This window comes from Callorhinus ursinus, unplaced genomic scaffold, assembly GCF_003265705.2.
Source record: "Callorhinus ursinus isolate GAN/ISIS: 27379988/994484 unplaced genomic scaffold, GSC_fseal_2.0 scaffold12, whole genome shotgun sequence".
NCBI lineage: Eukaryota > Metazoa > Chordata > Mammalia > Carnivora > Otariidae > Callorhinus > Callorhinus ursinus.
In genome coordinates, this window is record NW_027397074.1 from 67637321 (window position 1) to 67662211 (window position 24891).

A 24891-nucleotide genomic window follows, 5' to 3' on the forward strand; every position below is an offset into this window, starting at 1 on the left:
CTCTCTAATAAATAAATAAAATCTTAAAAAAAAAAAAGATTTTATTTATTTATTTGACAGAGAGCACAAGCAGGGGGCAAAACAGCCAGAGGGAGAGGGAGAAGCAGGCTCCGCCCCCTCCCACAGCAGGGAGCCGGATGTGGGGCTGAATCCCAGGACTCAAAGATCATGACCCGAGCCAAAGGCAGACACTTAACCCACCGAGCCACTCAGGCGCCCCTGCAATTCCTTCTATAATTACACTTGTGCTAGCAGTGAGTGTGTGTGCTCAGGGCCAGAGCTTATTCCACATGGTCAAAGTCTTTTAAGTGATTTTAAAATGAGGTCTAAAGAAGGAGTTAGTCGAAGATCTTGTTCAGGGCTAAGGAATGAAACTATGTACAGGAAAGTCCTGAGGTAGGAAGTTGCTTGGGTTCAAGAGGCAAGGCCATTATTGTTGGAATGTTGAAGATAGTGACTGGAATTAAGAAGCAAATGATTGAAACATTTACTTTGTGATCCTTGAGGAAAGCTTTTGAAATTTGTCTGAAGAATAATGAGAAATCATTGGCAAGGGAGGGACTAATTGGGTCAGCATTTTATAATTATATATCGTCCCTGCCCCCACCCTGACTGCTGTTGGGGATAGACTTGAAGCAAGAGTGACTTTAGGGCACTGGTTCCCGGAGGACCGAACAGTGGCTGGAACTGGGACTGTGACGGTGGATGTGGAAAGATAAATTTGAGATCTAGTTTGGTGGTAGGACAGGTAGAATTTGGCCATTGCTTGCATCAGGGGGCTGTAACCGGGTGTCATGTGTGAGCACTGTAAGTGTCCGACTACAAATAACAGGTGATTGGTGGTGCTGCTTTTCCCATATGGTAAACACTAGTGGTGTAGATTTGTGGGGGGAAACTAAGAATTTGTGGACATGTTAAAGTTGAGGTATCCATGAGCCATTCAAATGGTCCAGAGCCCCGAAAAGTGGCCTGGGCTTCATGCATGAACTTAGGGCTGTTGGGTGTGTGTATGTATGTGTATATATATACACAAAATTCCCAGAGAATATCGAGAGATGAGCCCCTAGGCCAAGCCCTTCATCTCCAAAATTTGAAGATCATGTATAGATGGGGTGTAACCCACCAAACAAATTTTAAAAAGGTGCTTTCTGAGCTATCAAGAGGAAAATCCTAGTAACTAAGAGGAGAGAGCCTTACAACACAAAATTTGACCGTGCTGCTTCAAGGGAAAGACGAAGATTGAGAACTATCCAGTGGATTTTGCAAAACCGGTTACTGGTGACTTTGGAGCAGTTTTTGTGGACTGAAGGGGCATAAGGAACAAGAGCTAACTGTCCCAACTGGATTATCCCCAGGAATGATGTCTTAATGGCTCTATGCCATCACTGTTAAGAGTTTCCTAAGAATAGTAAGTAGATAAATGTGTATAATGGTGGTGTCTGTGTCGTTTTCAATGTGTAAGAAATCCAGGGCATCCGTTATTACATATGCACTCTTGGAGAAATGTATGACAATGATGAGAGATCCTCCAAATTCCTTTGGGTATGTTGATCAAAACTCTTTGAATTCTCTGCCATCACTCATGCATTCTGGGGTACATGGTTTCCATTGATAAGCTAGATCCTTAGGGTTATACTTCAACAACCCCAATACAGTATCTACATGTGATTACATTAAACCAGAATTGTAAAGTCACTAGGTGAGGCAGAGTTAAATCTGTATTTTTCTTGAGGAAGAATTAGAATTTCCCAGTATATCCAAAACACTACATTTCTAACTACCCTTTTCTGTAAGGGTACTTCCCTTACAATTTAAGCCTATTATTATTGTGGAAAATGCTGAATTTGGCTCTTAAAAAACTGGAGAGACAGTTATCTGACCTAAATAATTTGTGAGTTTATCTGGGCAGAGTTGAATCAGCACTGAATGTTAATATATTTTCTTTTGAAAACAAAAACTTACACATTTTTGTACCACAAATTTCCGTCAAATTTTTTTATTTTAAATGCATCAAAAATCAATAAGCCAAAAGAAGAAAATGATCTCTACTACTACCATCAGAAATTTGTCAATAAAAATACATCTATTTACCAAAATGTGGGTTTTTAAAAAAATTTTCCCCATCCCTCCCCTTTAAATGATATAAACTATTTTTAGGACAGAAACTTTGTTTTATTCTTAACTACACAATCAGCACCTTGAATAGTGCCTGGCACATAGTAGGTGCTTAATTTTCTTTTCCAGTTATATTTTTGCACATGAATGTCTTCTTGAATCATACTTTTAATGTCTACCTAGTCTTCTGTCTTCTTGATGTACTGTAATTTATTTCATCAGCTTCCTGTTCTTGGGTATTTATTTCGATTGTTCTTTTCTTTCATAAACAACATTTTATTCCCTTAGCTAATTCATAGAACAGTCCCATAAAGTGGACACTTATGCCAAAGAATACCATATAGTTGTTTTTAGCATCACCATCTGTAAATCTAATTAGATTTTTTGGTTTGATTAGATTAGATTAGACTTTTGGTTTGATACATTCTTCAAAACACTGATCGTCTTCTGTCTTAATAATAAACTTCTGCCATAATAGTTGTCATTTTTCTCCATGTCTCAAAATCTAGAACTTTCTCTTCCAGATTTTTAAATTATCTATTTTTATTAACTCTTTAAAAATGTAGGGCTTCACAACCAATGAATAACTGAACTCTACCTCTGAAACTAATGATACACTATATGTTAATTAATTGAATTAATTGAATTGAATTTAAATAAAATTTTTAAAAATGTAGGACTTCAAGAAAATGAATTAGACATAATCAGAAAGCTTTCTTTAAGATTAATTGGCCCTAAATTCGTATGTCTCCAGGCAAAAATGAATGTTCAAACTACTTTAGGGGGTGTTGTAGTTATTTTAATCCTCTAACCTTTTATACTATTTATTTTGATTTTTTTTAAATTTTATGTCACAGTTTGCTTACTGATTTTTTTTCTTTATCCTTTTCTGAAGTTGGGTTCTTATCTCAGGTGGGGTGTAGAGTTTAGCATGACATCAATTTCCTTGCCCCTGAGTTCTTGACTTGCCCATGAAATGAAACCTGTGCTTCATCGGACTGTCTTTTAAATTTTACTCTGCACATATATTTTAATTACCTCTCAAGCCATTTTCTGCTTCTGTAATAAATTCTTGCCTCTTGCCTGTAGAGACTTTGGAAGTGATAAAAATTGATCTGAAACTTTAAAAGAAAAAAATGTATTTCAAACCTGTTATTTTTTCATCATGGCCTGGTAATTGATACCCAGAACCATAGATTGGTTAGTTGCTTTGTTCCAGATTCTCACTGTCATCTTAAGCTGTGTTTTTAGACCAGTCACATGCCCTTTTTCCAGAAATGTTCAGGATGTCTATGATGATTTTCCGATAGACTCATCATTTCATTCTTAGAAGAGGAACAGCACAGTTGTTTTAAAGATTTTATTTATTTATATGAGAGAGAGAGAGAGAGAGACAGTGAGCAGGAGGGAGAGAGAATCTGAATCAGACTCCAGGCTGAGCATGGAGCCTGATGTTGGGCTCAGTCTCATGACCCTGAGATCATGACCTGAACCAAAATCAGGAGTTCAGACACTTAACTGACTGAGCCACCCAGGCGCCCCCAACAGCACAGTTGCTTTAAATGTAAATGGTCTTTTTCTGTTACTGTTTTGTAGTTATCTTTACCAGTTTAACATAGAAATGCTTCCTTTAACTATTTTTTAATCAATTTAATTCTCTATTACAAATCAGATGTCTACAGTCTGGATAAATTACATGGGTTTTTTTTTTTTTTTTTTTTTGAGAGATATTTAACCTGAAAATAATTGGAAGATATGTCTTCCAGTGTGTGAATTTCCTTTAGATACTTTATTACTATGCTAATGAACAATGAAAGGAATTTATCTGTTGACTCAAAGTATTTATGGATAGTGTTTTTCCTGAATAAAACTACAAAAGCAATACTGTATTTACTTACCTGACCTCAGAAAGAGAAGACATTTTCCTCCATGAAATAAGAATAGGATTTTTTTTTTTTTTTCTTAACGGAAAGGAAGTAAACCGAGAAAGAGGAAGTTGTGGGTCTAGGAAACAGAACCCAGGATAGGATGTGAAGGGAATTTCCAGGGTCTTGGTGAAGGGAAGGCTCACGACAGCCATTGTGAGGCAGGCCTCACGGGCCACCATGCAGAAGTCAGCAGGAGAAAGGAGGGGAGCACTCCAGGGAGGGCTATGATTTACAAAGTCTTGACACTGAATATCAATTTAAGAAAAAATTGTAATAATCTTTTGGGAAGTTAGAGTATGGAGAAAGGGGGAAGGGACAGTTTGGGATGGGGGAAAGAAGGTGGGCTTTATTTGTAGAAACTTTTCTGGACCTCACAAATTACAGGTCATAACTTTGAGATAGTTCTGTGGTTTGGCAGACTTGAGGAGGGACATTCCTTGGCACACTGCCTTGATGAGCTTCACACCCCATCCAAGTTAGAGAAAGAGAATTGAATATCGGAAGAAAGCAAGCTTGGATAGTTGATAGTTTATTATAACTAGGTAAATACTTCTCCACTTGTTATATGAGGCACACACATATACCACCATCTGCTCTTTCTGTGCTAAATTTATAGTACAAAAAAAGTCTTGTAGAATAAGCCAAGGGCATTGTATTTCCTGTTGATGATAAAATGCAGATTTTTCCACTAAAAGGCAATGACTTCATTTCTAAAGGTTAAATTGAATGGTTATCACAGTATAATTTCAGCTGGTTAAATTTGGGAAATTGAGAGTCATTCAATAAAAGAATAATCTCTGAAAAGCTAGCATAGAATTTTTATTTGATAAAGTGGATATTATTTTATTCACATTAAGCCATATCATATGATTTTATTTCAAGGTAGAAAAGAAATGTCAATCGGGATATGTACTTAGCAGTACTTTTTTTCTTTATTTGAACAAAATATTTCCTCTGTATAGCCAGTTGAGGATGGCATCATGCTTTCCTTGAGCCATTGCCTAAGAATTAATACTTTCTTATGCTGCTTTTGTGAAACCAATAAAATTTTTTCTATGCTCTTCTGACCTCATGATTTTTCTCATCTAAACTATTTTCTGCTTTAATTTTTAAAATACTTTAATTCACTGAACAGTTAGAGAGTTTATCTAAAGCATGAAAAGTGCTTCATTTTGAACTTGTAACTCTGAGATACTTACAAATTAGTTGACTAGGAAAAAGGTTTTCTTAAGTTAAAAATTAAAATTTTGCATAGGCTACCTATGTAGGCCAATTTTTTTATTTTTAAATTTTAGGTTTAATTTATAAAAATATATCATTTGTAGAATATAATTCTATCAGTTTTGACAGACATACATTGTGAAAAGCAGTATAAACATGTAATCATCACCATAGTTAAGACAATAGAACTATTGCATCATCCCAGAAAATTCTTCCATCCCCTTGGAGTCCTTCCTCTAGTCCCTGGCAGCCACTGATCCATTTTCTGTCCTTATACTTTAACCTTTGCCACAGTGTCCTATAAATGGAATCCTGCATTTGAGAGCCATCCATGTTGTTGTTGCCTGTATCCTTTTTATTGCAGAGTATCATTCCATTGTGTGAGGGTACTGCAGCTGGTTTATCCATCCCCTGTTGAGGCACCTTTTTTTTTTCTTGTTTCCTTATAACTTTTTCAGTAGGAGTCTTTTTCTCTAGGTTTTCTGCTATGTTCACTTCATTCCTGTTAAACACACACCTCACTGATGTTTATGCCCCTAGTTCCGTCACACACACCTCACCATGAAACATTGATAACCAGCTAGGGAAGGTTGGTTTCAAATTTTTAAGTGCTTTGTGGTAAATGTTGGAGCTGGAGGGCATTCCCAAGTATCTCCCCCCAGGGTCCCATTTATATCAAGAGATTATCATGCTGTACAGCTGGTTCCTCACAGAGACTCACAGCCTCAGAGCCCAGGTTGTAGAAAAGATGAAGAGCGTGGAGTGATGGATGACTTTTTTGCCTTTCTGGTGGAAGAGGTACTTATGATTTGTCTTTCACATAGCCACGGGAAAAATCCTCCTGGTCTGGGGAGCCCTGAAAAGATCTGTAACTGTGGCGGTGAATTGTCACAGTACAGCTTAAAAAGCGAGTGTGTTTGGGTCCTATCCTTAGGTATTAGTTCTGATCTCCACGCTTTTTTTTTCTTCCCTCTGTATCTGTTCTTTTGTACACAGAGCTTCTGCTGCTTCAGTATTAAGATTGGTTGGACCCACACAGCAATGTGCTTTGGAGGCCCAGCCGCAGGCCGACCCTGTAGAGGGGATGGTCAGCCCTCACAGGGGAGAAACCTTCCTGCTTTCGCTGCAGTGGCCGTGCAGGACTCGGTTGTACTGCCAGGCAGCTTCTTCAGGTTTGATGGGCCTCTTTCAAATGTGGTTTCTCAAGTGCTGGTGGAGTACCCCATGGTACCCTAATAAGCTCTGCATGTATTTGTTTTTAGTTCTTTTTGCTATGATGTTAATCAAAGAGTGATTGTGATGATGAAAACTAATCAGTGAGCTTCATTATTAACAGCTCCCTTTTGAGACTTGCCCATGATAATCCTGATTAATGGCTAACTAATAGGTTTACTCTGATTCCCATTTCCCTGTGCTGTTTTGTATGTTGTGATGTTTGCTTCTCACCACTAACCATGTTTATGCCTACTATATGGGTATTTTCAGTGGAAAAATCATAGAATCCACTTTGCTAACATCAAGTATAAACTGACAGCCTAAATCCTGTTCCAGAATTCACAGAACTTTGATTTATGTAAGTTCTGCTCTTCTAGGATGCAGAGGACACGGGCATCTAAGTAGCGTACTTGTGGGCCTTGGTTCTATGCGTGCCATATAAGGATTCTGCTTCCTCTGCCTTTCCCCCTGCCCTTCCCCTACCCTCTTCTGTCCTCAACTTTCCCACTCTCCAAACTTGGTAGTTCATCGTACTAAATTATTTTCAACATGTGCTTGCTTATACATCATACTTTGTAGAGACAGGTGGCAGTCTACCTGCTGAAGGGAATTTCTTACAGGCATCGACACATGTAATCTACATTTGGAAGAGGTTTGGCCTGACAGACCAGAAGTGAGGACAGAGTAGGGGTGTATAATTAAGATGTCTTTACAATCTTTCCCTCTCTCTAAGGATCATCCTGCCTTTCTTTGGGGTCATTCCAAGCCCCGTTCCAGTAAGTCTGAGGTATAGATATTAGCATCCTTTGAAATGAAGTCACCCCAGGCACATTTGTTGCATCATTACTTTCTCAATTTCAAGGTGTATTGAGGAGGCAGAAACATTCCTTAAAGAGATGCTATCCACAATAGCAAGTTAAATGTAGCTAATGCAACCTTAAATTAGCTTCTCTAGGATTACAGGAAAATACTTATGTGTGGTTTGTTTTGGAGCACAGGTAATGTGAAAACTAGCAGTGCAACAAAAAAAGACTTACCTGCTCAGAAGTACAGTTGCTTCTTGATTATTTACACCAGTGGAGGGGAATATTGGTGCAGAAAACTGTAGCTATTTATCTGCTTGGATTCTCAAAGCCTTGAGCCAATGTTATGCCAGATAACTATGGTGAGTAGACTCCCAGGCCTCATGTACATGAGTCACAGCATGGAAAACCTGAGGATGAGAGTCTCTGCAACTAGACTTCTAGACAGAAATACTTGATACTGAATAGTCTTACCTTGAAATAGGCCTTCTGTGCCTCAAGTCTCAATGTTGCTATCTCTTTAAATCTGAGGCTTTTTAAAAATACTTTTTGGAGTTATAAGGTTATAAAGAAATCTTTGATTTCACTAAATCTCAGTAGGTGCTGCTTCAGGATTGTTGGGGAATTTCAAATGTCATCTGAATGTTGTCATTTGAACTTGCTCACTTTATTGTCCTTAAGACCCACCTGGCACCTTCAGTTCCTCAGTGGGGCCTAAACTGCTCTCTTACACTGTTCCGCATTATCAGGTTTTCTCTTATTTACCTAGTGTTGAAACTTAGAAGTGAGTGTAAGAGACTGAAGCACATGGCTGTACTTGCATGGGCTCTTTGGAAGGCAAAGCAGAGTTTAACCACATTCAGTCAGTTTTATGGTAATAACTATCAAAACTCCTAAAATAAATAATTCCATAGCTAAATTAGCAGGGAGTGATGTATGGCTACATCACCTGAGGGAACTTGTCAGTCTGACATACCAGTCTTTTCATATGAGCCACTTAAACAAATTTTAAAGGTTTCAAGGATTTTTTGTTGAAAAGGAACATGCCAAGCAAGGGAAGCACTTAAGATGACAAGGAAAGACAGACACCATTGCCTGTGATGGAGATTTGAAAGAGCTGACATCTGCTGCTTACATTTAATTTAATTGACTTCACAAGAATTTTTTTACTCTTAAGAATCTATGAAGTTGGGTGAAATTTTGTATCTTTTCCCTTAACGGGTAGTTCATAGGCATATCATCTTCAAGCATTTGGAAAGATGAGGGAGCTCCATGTCTTGTCTTGCAGTTTGGCCTCTGGAAGTAAACATGGACAATTGTGGTAGGCTTTTAAAATTTGTTTTCGTGCCTTCAGTTGTCATAGTTGGCTTTCACTTCTAATCTTTGTCATAATCAGTGGCATGTCATATTCTCTTTGCTATCTTCCCATATGTTGTTGTTTCTGGATTAGGACTGTTAAATTATAGGCTGAGACTTAGGAAGAGTCAGGAACTTTTTGTTTAATTACATGGCTGATAGTAAGGTACCTTGATTTCTCCTTGGTTCCCAGTCTGAGAAATTCTCTTTCTTGGTAAAGTAGGTAATCACTTAGCAAAATAGGGTGAGAATCTGCTCCAACCTTCTTTTTGTATTAATACCTATGTGTGTGTGAGCTGCTCACCTTTTTTTTATCTCCAGATAAATACATCCATGCGAGCAAAAGTCTGTTTCTGAAAAATATAGATTACTGCAGTTTTGAGGGGAAAGGTCCTCTCTTCAGAGACATTAAGTTGCCTCATGTTTTGCGATAATCAATTTAATAATTGTTGTTGACTTACTGGTTCGGCTCATGAATAATGTCCCAGATTTAGACTAGTGTGGCAAAAGGATTTTAATCCGGTAGTGCTTTCTTTCCCATGGAGCATTTGTCTTGCTTGACTGTTCTGGACTTCAGCCAACTGCCAGAAAGGCCTTGTCCCACTGTATATGTAGAGTAGAATATGTGGTGCTTAAGTGTTCACTGGGGGAGTTCCCAACTCACTAAAGCTCATTGTTACCTTACCTTTTACCAATGTGCCATTAGAGACACTGAGAATGGATGACTGTCTCTCCTTTTCTCTGAGAATCTGCTTGAAGGGAAGGATGAATCTCATTACTATAAATACTGTTTTCATCCCAGCCTACCTCACTGCTTCTGAATGAGAGGAGCCCCTCTGGCTGCTGTGAAAGCTCTCAAATACTTGATGGCTTGTTAAATTTTCATTATCTAATGTGCATTAATTTAGATACAGTAGCTCTGTTGCTAGGAGCAGAGTGAGAAAGGAAGAGCTTGGCGGAGTGCAGACTGCTTGTGTCACAGGAGTCAGGAAAGTGTGCAGAGCTTGCTGTCCTCAGAGGGAGTTTACGGGTTCTGCTGGCTGGGCTGAAAGTCTCGGAAATTCTGACGTCCCCTGACTACTCCCCCAGCACATGGACTGTGATGTTTTGATGCTTGCTTACTGTATCATCTGTTTCATTAGCTTGAAGGACTGAAAGGATTTGAAGCTCTCTAGATGAGAGCTCTGTGGTTCAAAATGTCCAAGGTCTGTCTTGAGGGTAGAGGGCATGCACTTTGTGTTTTATGTTTAAAAAAAGTTTTACAGTGCTATTCGGTTTCATGTGTTTTCCTGTTTCTATAATTGTTGATGCTGACATGATGTGGAATAGGTCCCCATGGAGCATGTCTTACTGTTAGAGATCTCCCAGGCTGGGAACAGAACAGTCTGCCCAGGTCCCAGCTCACCCCTGAAAAGCATGTAGACCAAGGCTCGCTATATAGGCACCCAAAGAAGGCTGCACTCTTGATGTTCAGAAACAATGAGCCTCTGAATCTACATAACCCGTTGATGGTTAAAGATGAACTACTTTGGGTTTCTTGGGAAGGGACTTTATGTAACACAGCCTGGGCATCACCTTTTTTTTTTTTTTTTTTTTTTAATGAAAGTTAAAGGTTAAATTAACCTCCGCGAAAGGCTGGTATTAGTCTTCTCCCCCTTGATTTTGTTGAAGGAAGAGAAGCCCTTTTTTGCATCCCGTGAGGAATAAAATTTTCATTTCAAAGCACCTTCCTAACTTGTATATCCATTGAGTGCATAGTAACAGAACAGAGGGAAGCACAGAATGTTCTGGAAATTTCAGATTAACTCTGTTTCTTCTGTGGAAGTCACATGGGTATCTTGCCTGTGTCATAGTTTCAGGGTTGTCTGTTTTTCTACGATTATTCGCTGAGCTCTCTATGGTCTGCCAGACTTTTTGCCCTAGAACAGAGAGAAAGAATCATTTGCTCAGATTTTACTACTTTTTTCTAATGATTCTTTTCTTTTATCCACCAGGATACCCAAAAAGCAAAGCAGTTTCTGCCCTTCCTTCAGCGGGCAGGTCGTTCTGAAGCTGTGGTGGAATATGTCTTCAGTGGTTCTCGTCTCAAGCTATATTTGCCAAAGGAAACTTGCCTTATCACCTTCTTGCTTGCAGGTAAGTCTTGTGTGTTATATGTTCTGATAATTCTTCCTGGAGCTCAGAGGTCATGCTTTGGAGGTCACATGCCCTCCTTTCCCTTGTGTTTTAGATAGGACCTCGAACCAATTTAGGTGTTTTAGTCTCTGATTGAGATGTGAACACAAAACTGCTAGATTTGATCCCTCTATCACTGCAGACCCAACACTGGGCTCTCTTCCTGTTCCTCATTTCTAAGGACATAAGAGTAGAGCAGCTTGAAGAGCAACACGTATCTTTTCACAGCCTGGGTGAAGGGAATTCCAGACAAAGAAAAATACTAATGATGGAATTCTCACAGTCGGTATTTCGCATTTGGGATAGACCACCTCTGCCATGTTAGTCATGGGTAGTCCACCGAGGAGCTGAGACACCCTCCCCTTGTGTCTCCCTAGGCAGTACCGTTTGTCTTTTATTCTTTACAGCTGTCATTAGGATCCAAATCCTTTATGAAACGTCAAATATGACATTGCCTTCCCAGGCTCCAGCATCTTTACTGTTTCCCTGTTGCACTAAGCTTGACGTGCTAGGGAAAGCCACCTTTTCTTTGCTGACTGAATGCACATCTTTCTTATCCTATCTCTTTTTTAGTAGGTTAATATTTCTCAAGCCAGCAAGACTGTGTATGAACTGTGTTCTTTGAGCAATTTACATTTATGCATTCAAGGAGCAGACTGCCTTATTTCTTCCCCGATGGCAGATAATAAAGTTATTTATTTCCAGTCAGTACTTCACAGAGACTGTGGTCTTTGAGAGAAAGTGTCATTTTACGTCAACACCCCACAGCCGACCCCTATACACACAAACATTCACTCACTTACAAAGGACATACGTATTCTGCTGTGTTCTCCCGGTGCACATTGCCTTTTCTGTTGATACCCTGCTCCCTCAGCACTCCTTCTGTTGGGATTCTTGAATAGAATTCGCCATGGGGGAAGAGAAATGGGAGCCATGCTTGCTGTCCCCTGCCAGATTGCCTCAGCCTCCTTTTCCTAGAAGGAACCGATAGTTTCTTCTGTAGATAAGGGGGTCTCCCTCAGGCCCTAACTAAATGGGTTGTTATGTGAGATAAATCACTCACTGAACACATGGCCGTGACATTCTCTGCTGCTGCTGGGCTGCCACTTTCTGGCTGAGGCTCTCTCGCACATTCTGAAGAAGTTAATGATCACTGCGCAGCTCTGCAGGCTTTCTGAGGGGACTAACTGAAGTATGTCATGAAGCTCAGGGGCAGCTGCGGAAAGGAAGGGCCAGAACAAATCCATACCTTACTGGAGGGCTGTACTTCTGTGAGCTGTAGTAAACGGAGCAGTAGCATGGCAGTGTGTGATGGAAGCCATTCGTGCCCTTAAGATTTCTGGAGCCGAGAAGTTTCTTGTCAGTGAATTCTTGTTGTTACAGAGTTGGAAGTATATATTCAACTTCTCCTCTGTTCTATGTCTACAAAACAAAAGCATCCTCTTGGCAGTGTGGAGCTTTATCCCAGAGGTGAACAAGAGAAAAGAGAAAAAGTATTATTCTTTCTGGAAAGCTTGGCCACAGGTCTGTAGGGGAAAGAAAACATTGAAGTTCTGGCTTCTAAATTCAAAACTACCTGAACGGAGCCAGCTCAGAGCTTGGACCTATCCTGGCTGGAGTTTTCCTGCAGAACCCTTCTGATTGTACTTTCTTTGCCATGGAGCATTTGTCTTGCTTGACTGTTCTGGACTTCAGCCAACTGCCAGAAAGGCCTTGTCCCACTGTATATGTTTTGCATAAGTGTTCACTGGGGCAGTTTCCAACCAACTGAAGCTCAGACACAACGCAGCCTGGTCACTGAACTCCACAGCAGCCAGTTCCTGTGTGTACTTGGCATTATTCTAAGTTTAGCAATTCGAAAGACAGTGCCCAAGTTAACTTATATTCTGAAAGATAGATTACCAATGCAAATACATGATAAAATATAAGCTTTTACATTTTTCTCGTGCCATACTATATGCAGTTATATTCTGCATCTTCTGATTTCTTTAGAAACCTGGCAAGGATACTGGACAGGGGAAAGTAAGAGCACACAGACCTCAGTTTGAATCACGGCTCTACTCTGCACAAGCAGGTGACTTTAGGGAGGTTTTTTACTCTTGAAGCCTTAGCTTAGACATCAGTTAACTGGAAAGTGTTTCTTGCCTCTTAGGATTTTTGTGAGGATTTAATGAGATGTGGAAAGGGTTCAGAACAAGCCTGCCATAAAGTAGATTATCCATAAATATGTTTCCTTCCCCCTTCCTCTCACAAAGACTTGGTGAATTCATAACTAGAGCTCTTCTTAACTCTTAAATGGAACGGCATATTGTATAGTGTGTGTGTGCACATAGCTGAGGCTCTACCATGGAGACTTTGACCTATCAGTGGAAATAAATCAAGGAAAGTTGCTGTTCTAGCCTCCTCCTGAATGAGCAGAAAGCTCACTGATAGGAAGGCTACTGGCTTTTCCCTTTGAGTTTAGAAAGAGGAACTCTGCATCCTGGTAAGACATTGTCCTAGGTCTCTAGAAGCTCTAGAGGGAAGACAGACATGTAAGCAAACTGCAGTATTGGGCTCTAGGTGAAGAGAATTCTTTATTAAGGCACAGAAGTAACAGAGAAGGGAGTGATCGGTTACTTAGAGGGAAATCAGAGGTTGTCTGCCTGAGGAGCTGCCACCTCAGTTGCTTTTGAAGGACAAATAGGAGTTGGCAGTGTTGGGACAGGAGGGGAAAAGGAGGAAGAGGAACGTTCTAACTAGAGGTTAACAGCATGTACAAAGGTGTAGAGGTATGATCTTTCCTGGTGTGCCCAGGTAACTGTGCCCCCTTTGGTATTGGTGGAATATAAGGAGTGAGGGGTTGGGGTGGGATGCGGCTAGAAATGCACACAGGATATACCATGGACCCTCAGATTCACTCAGGGTATTGAGCAGGAGAGCAACATGCTCGCACTTGTTTTAAGAAAGTTTATTTTGGTGAATACATTGGAATAAATGAGGCTGGAGACTGAGAAAGCAGTTACAGAAGCAAGAGGGTTAGAGGCCTAAAACCTGGCAGTGAACAAGAGGAGAGGTTGGAAAACTAGGAGGAAGACTTGATAATTCAGGGAATGATTGGATTTTTTTGGTCAGAAATAGGGGTGACATTGAGTGTAGGAAGGAACGTAACTCACCCAAGCCTTGAGTGTTTGGGTGGACTGGGATATCCACCAGCAAGGGCAAAACCTTGAATAGGTTTTAGAACAGATAATTGGTGGTTGGAGGATTAGGTGGAGAATCCTGCATGTTCAGGAAGCCAAGAGAGGAAAGAAGTCCAAGGAGTCGGCACTGTCCGATTTTACCTAAAATATCAAGTCGGTAAAAACTAGGAAGTGATTTTATACTGTTTATCAATTAGTAAGTCACAGATGACCTTTGTCAGTGCAATTTCATCAGAGTTGATTCAGCTAAAGGCACATTACAGGCGATTAGGGTGTAAATGTGGGAAATGAGGAACAGAATCAAAAATAGAGTGCTCGTTACAAAATTCTAACAGAATGCAAATGGAGTGCATAAAAATGAAAGCTAAGGGGTCACACTAACATTCTAAGGATGTCAGCAACTTGAATACTTGTATAACTGTAATTCTTAAGATTGGAGCAGAATGTGGCATTGAGTTGGAAAAGCTATTCGGTATACCTATTATTTTCATAATACCAATTACAGAAGTAAAACTCAACAAAATCTTCTTGGCAAATGAGGATATAAAAAAGACGGAGTGAGAAAGTATCATAGGGAACATGAGACACACTGGTCTGAATCCTGAGAAGAAGAAACGAAGAAAGACTGCAAGGAATTGATTGACAGAGCGATGAGCTAGAGGAGACAACAGGAATGAGATGACTAGAGAACAGGGTGGAGGGAGTATCCTTAGAGGAGGGCCCCTTGGTCTTCTGGGACCAGCTACAACAAATGCTGAAAGTGAGTGTAGACACAGACACAGCATCCACATTGTGGGGTGGTTCACCTGGACAGTGAACCGCGTGGCACAGCTTTGCAGGTATCTGTGGGATGTGCTCTGCATCATGGAAAAATGGCATTCTGCTGGAAATGATGTCTCTCTGCAGCCAGGAGGGATTGTGATTCTCAAGGGGAAAGTCAAGGTAATTGTTCAGCAATCCCGTATGTGCTGCTCTTGTTAATCCCAGCCTTTCAGAGAGCCCTCTGGACTTCGAGGTGGGGTGGACATTTTCCATTTTTATGTCGCCTTTTTTGGGCAGACGGCCCCACAGCTTGATAGGGAGTGGCATTTGGCCCGAGCCAGCTGGCCTCTCTGTCACGGTTCCTGCACCCCTGTATGTGGAATGATTGCTTGGTCAGATGGGCTAGCAGGTGGGGCTGGGCAAAGTCAGCTGTAGCTGACAGGTCAGTGCCTCCTGGAAGCTCTCACCCTTTAGTCCTTTGAGCACCTGGCTTAGGTTTGGTCGGTAAGCAGGTGACCTTACAGCATCAGAACAGAGACTGTTGACTTCCCCTCTGCCGCCACTGTGGCCTCCTCCTGTGCAGACTTATTTCTGTCGTGGAGGCAGTCAGAGCCAGGTCTTGTCCTCAGTTCGCAGGGAAGCCAAGATCCCCGGGCAGCCCACATTTGTTTGAAAGCATCCTTTTTCCTCATCTAGCATTTAGTGTGTCCCATTTTTTCCCTCCCATTAGAACCAAAGCAGTTTACCCCCAGTCTTTATTTTTCATTTATTTTCACTTGTTTCACATTTTAGTTTCTTGTCAAAAGGATACTGAGGTGCACATATTTGCATATCACTTGGCCTTTGATTCACATTTTTATTCAACAGCACCATTGGGCATGATGGGGAGTGTGTGTCCTAGTGCTATGTATGACCTTTACAGTACATTTCCTTATTTTGATGGAGAAGCAGGCCCCTCGCTGAGCAGGGAGCCCGATGCGGGACTCGATCCCGGGACTCCAGGATCATGACCTGAGCCGAAGGCAGTCGCTTAACCGACTGAGCCACCCAGGCGCCCATACATTTCCTTATTTTGAATTACTCTCTTAGCTCTAGGGTATCTGGGTCATGCCAAGGGCATAGTTCAGGAAGTAGTCCTGTTGACTAAGGAGAGGCAGGTATCAAGTTTGCCTGTGAACCAGCTGCCTGAATTGGAAGAGAATAATAATTTGAGGTTTCAGTGCAAAGTAATCTAAGTAGTCTCATTTCAAGTATTTGGTTTCTTCTGCTAAGTCACTGAGCCCACCCCATATGCATTTCCATGTTCCTAAAGCTAGGACAGCAGTATGTATGAGGAATTAGGGACTGCGGCAGGTTGAGAGTGTGGGGGAGTGGATGTCAGTCATCTTGGTTGGATCCCATGGTATAAATCACCTAGAAGGCAGCAGCCACCTGGCAGGGGGTTCCCATGTAGATCACAGCAGGTGACTTTTAATTAACCAGTTGCCTAGTCATATGAAACAAGACTAGAAAATGAGACTTCCCTTCGCCTGCAGGCCCTTTGGCATTTTTCAATTTTTTTCTCTCTCTCTTTGATTACAACTCCCCCACTGGAGCTGCATTAAGACAAGGGATGCAATGAGAAAAAGGTTCTAGGTATCTAGGTTTTGGTAAATTTCAATGGTAGTCATGTGCATGATGGGTAAATTAAAGGTTCGGCTGTGTCCTTCCACCCTGAATGCCTTTGAGGAAAGTATCTCATGTCCTCCTTTCTTTTTAACGCCTCTTCTCCAGCTAGTCCTAATAGGAATACAACTGCCTGTTTCAATAGACCGAAAACTGGGGTGCCTGGGTGGCTCAGTCGTTAAGCGTCTGCCTTCAGCTCAGGTCGTGATCCCTGGGTCCTGGGATCGAGCCCCGCATTGGGCTCCCTGGTCGGCGGGAAGCCTGCTTCTCCCTCTCCCACTCCCCCTGCTTATATTCCCTCTCTCGCTGTGTCTCAATCTGTCAAATTAAAAAAAAAAAAAAAATAGACCAAAAACTTCTAATGAGAGAGGAGAGGGAAGGTGAACAGGAATATCCTCCCCATCTCCTGGCCCCAGGAATGGTGGATCCCCATTGATTACCAGTGCCTAACCAAATTACACAATTAAAGCCAATGTATGTTTAAGTGAGAAATCCCATTCTGCTATCACAGAGGTGCTAATGAATCAGGCTGTTATGTGGTTGTGTTTGCTGGGCTTCTATCCTTAATTAAGCAATTATAGGGTCTGCTGATACTTATGAATTCCTTTCAGATGCTTTAATTGAATTGCAACTTAATGGGTATTTGTAAAGTGGGGTATTTTTTCTCTTGGGACTTGCCAGTTTGATTCCATCTCCACCACCTACTTTCAGTTGGGTGCCATTACCGGAAATGGGCAGCTTGACATGAGACTTTTCTGGAGCAGCTCTAGTTTTTCACTTTTAAAGATACCATTATATGAATTTTATGAATTATGTTCATGTCAGGAGGTCCCGGAGAATCACTCGTTAGGAAAGCATTAGCACAATAAAGAGGTCGGGGAGCCTTTTTTAATGAGGCCAAAATTTTGCAAGCCCACTATAAGAAAAAGCAGTCTTTGATAGGTAGATTGTGGGTGATGCATAAATTAATATAGTTTCTGCTTTCTTGAATAGCTTTTAGTCTAGTAGTGTAGACAGCCATATGAAAAACTTGAACAAGGAAAAATAAAGTATAAGCAACATACCGTCAGAGTGCAGAAGAAAGAACGATTAATTGGGGAATGGCAAAGACTTCACAAGGGAGGTGGCATTTGAGCATCCAAGACCGGGACCATTTTCTTTTGGCAGGCTAGGTGTGATTCATCTAGGCAAAACAACTTAACCTATATCATTAGTTCTCAGGAAGAGTAGCCTAAAAGAAATGGATGTACTCATCAATCATTTTCCTCTCTCTCTGCCTTTGGACGTGTAAATCTGCTCTTCTGCTGTTGAGCGTTCAGTGCCCTGCCTTCCGCTGCCATCTCTGCTCGCATACCATACCACCACCCCTGCTCACGTCACGTGGATGAAAGTGCAGGCCTACCAAGATAGCCTGATTATCTCCCATCTTTAGATCATGAATCATCCCCAGAATGAGCCTCATCGTGTTCGTGGGTCATTCAGTGGCATGGCTATTTAATAATTTATTTCCACTGGTCACTATGCTAGGAATTTAGAAATACATAAGTTCTAGACTTCAAGCAAAATAGTTGTGTCTACTGAGATGAAGAAACAAAATACATTTTTAAGAAGGCTAAGAATAAGAGAAACATGCCTTAAGAACCATATAAATGAAAACAACTCCGATTTTTATAAAACATTAACAGTATATATTGTGATAACTGTCCAAAAGGCTAAGGCAATTCTGGTTTCTAAGCCAGCAGTACACCATCTGGAGAGGGGTGGAGTTGAGGGCTGGTTCAGCCCAGGTCAGGGCAGGCCTGGAGTGTGATCTTCTCTCCGGGGACCACCCTTTTGGGAAGGAGATCAGCAAACTGCGGAAGGATCAGAGGAGAGTGACCAGGATAGTAAGAGACCTAAAAATGCTGTGACCTGAGGACTAGTAGTAGGAATCAAAGGAGACTCCCAGGATGTAATGGAGTATTTCAGGGTCCAGAGGCAGGGATTTGATCTGCTCGGTAGCCATTTATTTTGGGTTGTTTTTTTGTTGTTTTTTGTTTTTTTGAGTCAGAGTAATAAATAAAGACATCAATAAAAATAAGATTTGTTCAGCATGGTTTAATGGCCGTCACAGACCTTGGAGCTAAAACACTTCAAGACGAATTCTTGCTCTCCTGCTTCCTGGTTAATTATTTCCATCAGACCGGTCTGCTTATCTTGGTGAGGTGCTGGGACCTGGGGGTGAGGGAGACAGCAAAGCTCACACGGCAGTTGTGTGCCAGCCTGTCTAGAGACCTGCAGCTGAAGGGAAGCACGTTAGCAGTAGCAACCCCTCTGTGGAGCCCATCGGACTGCTGAGGATGGCACCGCCTCCTAATTGGGATGCTCAGCCCTTACCGTCTTGGTTGGGTTTTCTGTGCCAAGAAAAGAAAGATGTTGATTTCTCCTCAGCTGTTAATGGATGGGCCCATTCATTCCCTCTGGATGGATGGGTCAAAATTAGAAGAAAAGGATCCTTTCCTCCCAAATCCTCGGACGCCTGCCTTCTACTACTGCTTTTTACTCTTGATGCTTTTGAGGGTTTTGTTTTGTTTTGGGTTTTTTTGTTGTTGTTGTTTTGTTTGTTGAGACAAGGGAAAAAAGGACCCCTGGTAGTAATCAGGCAGGGCCAAGAAGAGCCAGTAGAGTGGTGCAAAAGGGTCAGACCTGGGAGCTTTTCCCCTGGGGGTTCCCCTTCTATTCCTTCTCCTCCCCTCCCACCTGACGGTTCTTCTGAGTCTTTTAAAGGTTATCTAGGCTTCCACATCCGTGGGCATGGCGGGTAGGGAATGGGAAGCCTATCTCTGCTGGAGTGTTGCCAGTACCAACACCTGTCTCCGGTTGTGCCCAGATACCTCACTTCTGATTCCATTCTCGTGGCTTTCCCAGAAAAATGCATTTCAGCCTGGACTTTTTGTTGTCATCTTGTCAGCCTATTGGCATTTGTCAGCAGCCATTTGGTAGTAGTGGTGGCAAGCAGCAGCATCCAGGATTGGGCTACTCACCACTACCCCTGCCCTGTGGCGTGTCCCTTTGGCCAGCCTAATAGTACAGAATGCCAGCACCTGGATGCAGGAGAGGGAGTGTAAATGGTGTGGTAATTTGAAATTAAAGGGAAATGCTTTGAAATCTGGTAATGGACAGCCCCAGGGTGAACAGTGCACACTGCCTATAAGGCTTAATCCTGGTTGCTATGGGAACCACCTCTCACATCCCCCGTTCAAACAGAGATATGACTGGGTTGAAAAAAAAGAGTTCCTCATCATGAAAAACTATCTTTGCCCCCGAACCCTAGATCCTTGCTCACCTTGGATTCCTTTCAGAAAGCTTTCCTGAGGCTTCCCCAACCTGGTGGGCTGTCTATGCCAGTCTAAGCCTGGCCTTTTGTATTAAATTTCAGTGAATGGCACTAACATGAGAATTAGAACACACCAGGTGCCCAGTGTGGGCAACTGGCCCTAGCACACCCTCCTGCTGCCCCTGAGTGGGCACCAACCACAGGTTTTTATTCAGGGAACCGGATAGAACCACTGGCCACATGTTGCATGTCCTCATGCCTCCTGCCTGTGGGGCTCCAAGGAAGCCCAAGGATCTGCACTCAGTCTTGGGGCCATGGGATTGCTCCCAGATTCTGAGGTAGGGCTGCCAAGCACAGAACTTGTAGGAGGAAAAACAATTCACAGAAGTTCCTTTCATATCCGGAAGGCGTCTGAGACACAACTACATTCTCTTTCACATTTTTTCATCAGAGCCCTTCCCCATTTATTTAAATTACCACATTAATCCAGACTTGTTAAGTTTGGGGGTTTTTTTGTTGTTTTGGTTTTTTGGGTTTTAACCACCCTTTGCCTATGATAAAATAAATGAGGTCTGCGTCTCTCTTCAGTGGCTTTTGATTTTTGGACATAAGGCTCCCTTCAGGGTTGGCTTATAGGCTTCCAAGTGAGCTTTGGAGAAACTTTGTCTAAGCTTTCTGGATTCCCTGTAGTTTTTCCTTATTAAACTTGTGCTTTACAATAGTAGTCCTGAATAAACCCTAGTAACTCCCATGCTTACCTTCACTATATGTAGGAAGTTATTTAAATTGACTACTTAGTCTACAACGGGTGGAGAAGTTCCCATTTCCCTGCCCTGGTGTGCCTCCTTTTCCTGAGCTTGTACATCTGCTAGTGATTTTTCTAGGGTTAATTTGGGTGTTTTTATTTTTAAATTGGAACATGGTGTCTGTCTCTTCTCTGTGTGTGTTTTGGATGCAGCCCCTGTGCTAGGCATGCGGTTATTAACTCCACTGATATACCAGTTCACTCATTAGCATTTGCATTTTAAATTACAAGCTAGAGCAGACGACATTTATGCTATATTTGTACCATTGCCTTCTTCATGAATGATGTCGTATGTGCAGGGAATTCAGAAATAACTCCTCTAGGGCCCGATATATTTTCGTCTCTCTTTCAGCAAACTGCTGTTTCTTTTTCACTCTTGATTCTCATTGTTTGATAGGGATTTTTTTTTTTATTCTGTTCCAAGTTTGGACCTATTTGTGAGTGCTTGAGTGCTGTGATTGGGAAGTGCTAATGACAACCCAACCCTTTGTATCAAAATAGGCATATTGCGTAGAGTGGCCATCTTTTCCTTTTTCGTTGTACTCCTGGTAAGCAGTGTGCTTTGATTAGAAAGAAGGGAATTTTCTCCTCCACAGTTTGGTGGATGGGAAGACACGGTAAAGGGTACTTGTTCTTGCTTGTATTCATGCTCCCATCCCTCTTTTTTATAGTTGATTCATCAGTGGTTATTTATTAAACCTGTTACTGCATGGGGAAGAAAGGGAAACTATATGCCTTCAAGGGGCTTATTTTTGACAAGAAGCATTTAGATTGCACTGCAGGACAGCACATACTATAATATCAGCATACACAAGACCGGGTTGGAGGTGAGCTGCTTAAGTTAAAGTTCAGTCAGTCCTCTTGGGGGAACTATTGCTCTAGGTGGATGGTGACTTCAACATCTTGATCACAAGAACCAAATTAGAAATGCCCAGCCATGGATCATGGACCTGCGAGTGGAGCCTTCCTAGGCATAGGTGTGCCCAAATTAGCCTATGCTAGTGTTTGGATGGTTTCTGACAGCAGATTAGGGGCAGAGCTCTGGCAGATAAGTCTGTGTTCAGGCCATTGTGCTGTTTCTCTGTGATCTTCAGTTTTGGGTCTCTTTGAGTTCTGTTCCAGGGACCCTTCCATTTGGTGAAATCTGACTTTTGAAACATCATGAAAAATCCAGGGAAGTCACGCTGGACATTGTGCATTCTGGGCAAGCAAGTAGAAATTCTCCAACTGATATAAACAGTTTTTATTCTCCCCTCCCTGCCACCTTCTCACTAAAGATCTCTCACGTAGTCCTCATTCTGCAAATTAGCTGCTGGAATTAACCAAAACATGAGGAGTTGCATTTGAGGTTTGTGATCCAAATACAGGTATCTTAGTTTAGAACCTGATCCCATTAAGGTATGTCATTGCCCCACATGGCATTCATACAATAATAAAAGACATTAAAGGGTAGTAGCATTTTAAACCTACTCTTCATGTTGACCCATTTCATGCTATGAGAATGCCTCATAGTAAACACTGCCACATCATATTCACTATTATTTCCTTAGAAATTAGGTCTTACCCATTGGAATGAGTGGCAGGAGGCTAGTAACTTTTTTCCAGTTCCAAGTCGTACTTCACATCTGATACAGCTCTATATATTTTTCTTTGATTCTGTTCATTAATCTTGTAATAATTTCTTACCTGGAAATCTGCTTGATTCAGTGTTCTCCAAGAAACCGAAATGAAGCATACAAACATTGGAGTCAGATCTCCAAATGGGCTCTGTTGTCTTGTGAGGGGCCCGTCGTCCTTTCAGGGCTTCTTCCATTTAAACATGTAAGAGTTCAGGGATGATTCTCCTTCACAGCTTTACATTAGTTCCTTTTCCAAAAGCACTCGTGAAGTTCTTTTGAAAAGTTCACGAACAAGACGAAATTAAGAATTCTTACCTACTCTGTATCCCTTTTCTTCCATGGAGATGGTCCCTGTTCGGCACACTTACTACTTGCTGTGTACCCAAGTGGCTTCTGTGAGCTCCAGGCTCCAAATCCATGGGCCTCTGAGCCTCAGTGTTTTCTTTTAGTCTTTAGCTTCTTTTAGTCTCTGTGCCTTTTACCTGGCAAAATTGTTCTCCATGAACTAAGCTGTACCTAACAAGGCGTGCAGAGATAACATGGGGGAGATGAGTGGATCCCTGGAGACTTGGGAGTGCTAAGACTGGAGTCATCTGTGCAGTCAGTTGAAGGTGCATTTGGTCGTATGGTGGCAGGCTTCTAGAGGGCATTCAGGGGGTTCGTTCAGTAGCAAATGCCACTGAACGGTGCTGATGGAAGCAGTTGAGACAGACAGCTCACTAAAGCACCAAGGAATCCCACAGACTGTCTTTCGTGTTTTCATTGCATGTGTCATCCAGGTGAAGGGCTTGCCTGCTGCCAGTCACTGCCCGTCCCGCTGAGCTGGTGCTCCAGAGGGGAGGGCTGGGGCTGCTTGCGTTCCCGCAGCTGCCCAGCCATCCAGCCCTCTCGCGCTTCTCGGCCCCTTCCTCCACTGTGTCGTTGGCTTCTGACAGAAACCTTGAATTAAGTGGGTGAGGAATAAACTGCTTGAATGCGTTTGTGCAAGATAGCTTCTCTCACCAGCTATCTGAAGTGCTTTTTGAAATACATGGGAGCCCTTTGTAAGCTGCTTTATAAGCTGTGAAGTCCATTGTCGCTGCTCTCTGCAGCCAGTGTCTCTAACCTAAGTAATGTTGACTTGGATCCAGTCCAGGGCTTGGTCTTGGAAACTCTCGTAAGCAGCAAAGCCGCCCACCAGAGTCCCTAGCAGCTGTTGCAGGTTGAAGGATTTGCAGAAATTGAGATTGCTGTTCCCAGATACCGGCACTTGCCTGGTGATGAATGACCGAGTCTGTGCGAGGGGGCTATGTATGCTTTCCTTCGGACTTTTCTTCTCAGCCATCTATTGTGGCGCCTGCTCAATGGCCCCGTTGTGGAGGAGGGCGGCTGAAGGAAGGGGTGAGAGGCCTGCCTCTACGGCCATTCCCCTCCCTCCGTTGGCCTAAACTGAGACATTAATAATAGCTCTTTGATACCCTGAACTGGTTCTGGGGGCAGGAATTTCGTACAGCACAGATGCCAGGGGCTAAGCATCTAACCTCCAGAGGGTAGAGAAGTGAACTTAACCCAAAAGAGAGTGATGTAAACTTTGTCTTGATTACTTTGGTGTCCTTTTGTCTTAACCTGCCTATCTGCACTAGAATAGCCAGGGAGGTAAGACCGAAGACCAGAAAAGGTTTATTATGATAAAGTCGTAATGGCTAGTGTGTTTATTTCCGATATGATTGCCCCGGAGTGAAATTTTTAGAGGGTGATGCCACTTTGTCTAATTTCTTCTTATCACATGAACTTATGCATATTCATATATGCATATGCTGAAACCAATGTTAGAATGTCATCTTCCTAGAGGTTGAACTGCAAAAAAATCCGCACGAAAGGCCTCCATAAGAGACTTCCGCCCTCCCGGCTACCACTCGCGCTCTCGTGTCACCTTTTTCTTTTCTTTTTTTTTTTTATTGTTATGTTAATCACCATATATTACATCATTAGTTTTTGGACCTTTTTCTTTTCTTTATAGCACTTGCCATTATCTGGAATTACTGGTGTATTCATTTGCCTTTTTGTTGACTCATTGCATCACCAGAATGCAGGACACTGTCTTTTAGCTGCTGAAACCCTGTAACACCCCCTCAAACATCGCCTGACTCAGAGTTAACGCTCAGTAGACAGTTCTTGGGTGAATGAGTGAACAAAACACTGAAGTTTCTGGGCTAACACTTATTAGCTTATTTTAAAATTCAGGAAACAAAATAACTTTGTTCCCATAAAGCACGAGTGCTAGAGCCACAGCAGCCCTAAAATAGCAAACAGCACCAAACTGGGTGTCTGTCCAGAGAGTTGGATTAAGGCTTAGAACTGTCCCCAAAGTCACTTAGCCTTGAATAAGTCACATAGCTTCTCTGGGCCTTGGGTTTTTTCACTGAGTTGAGGGAGTGGATTAGGTTTCTCTAGGGTTCATTGCAGGTCTGAATCGCAAATAATAATAGGTTTAACTTAATGGATATTTATGCTGTGGATTAACTCATTTAATTCTTACCACAGCCCCACAGCCCCATTAGGTGGATATCATTACAGTCCCCATTTCACAAATGAGAAAACTGAGGCTTAGAAAAAATGTAATTAACTTGCTAAATAAACAATGCACATGTTCTTGATCATACTGTATGTGCAGTGCCCAAACTGACATTGCACACGCTCTTCCCGAGATCTTAACCTCTTCTTTTTCTCCAGTCTTCCCTCCTTTTCTT

The 24891-nt window shown here is 42.0% G+C and overlaps 2 protein-coding genes across 2 annotated transcripts in view; one reads left to right on the plus strand and one right to left on the minus strand.

Annotated features, from left to right (window-relative positions):
- The window catches only part of SND1 (staphylococcal nuclease and tudor domain containing 1), a 409554-nt gene that overhangs the window by 249971 nt on the left and 134692 nt on the right, over nucleotides 1–24891 (plus strand). The window contains exon 15 of the mRNA XM_025865530.2: nucleotides 10633–10774. Coding sequence (XP_025721315.1) covers nucleotides 10633–10774 — 142 coding nt within the window. The remainder of the gene's footprint in view (nucleotides 1–10632; nucleotides 10775–24891) is intronic.
- LRRC4 (leucine rich repeat containing 4) overlaps nucleotides 10296–24891 on the minus strand; it is a 91879-nt gene continuing 77283 nt past the window's right edge. The window contains exons 3-4 of the transcript XR_012380318.1: nucleotides 12063–12270; nucleotides 10296–10557 (exon numbers count right to left, since the gene is read on the minus strand). The gene's annotated coding sequence lies outside the window, so the exon portion shown is untranslated. The remainder of the gene's footprint in view (nucleotides 10558–12062; nucleotides 12271–24891) is intronic.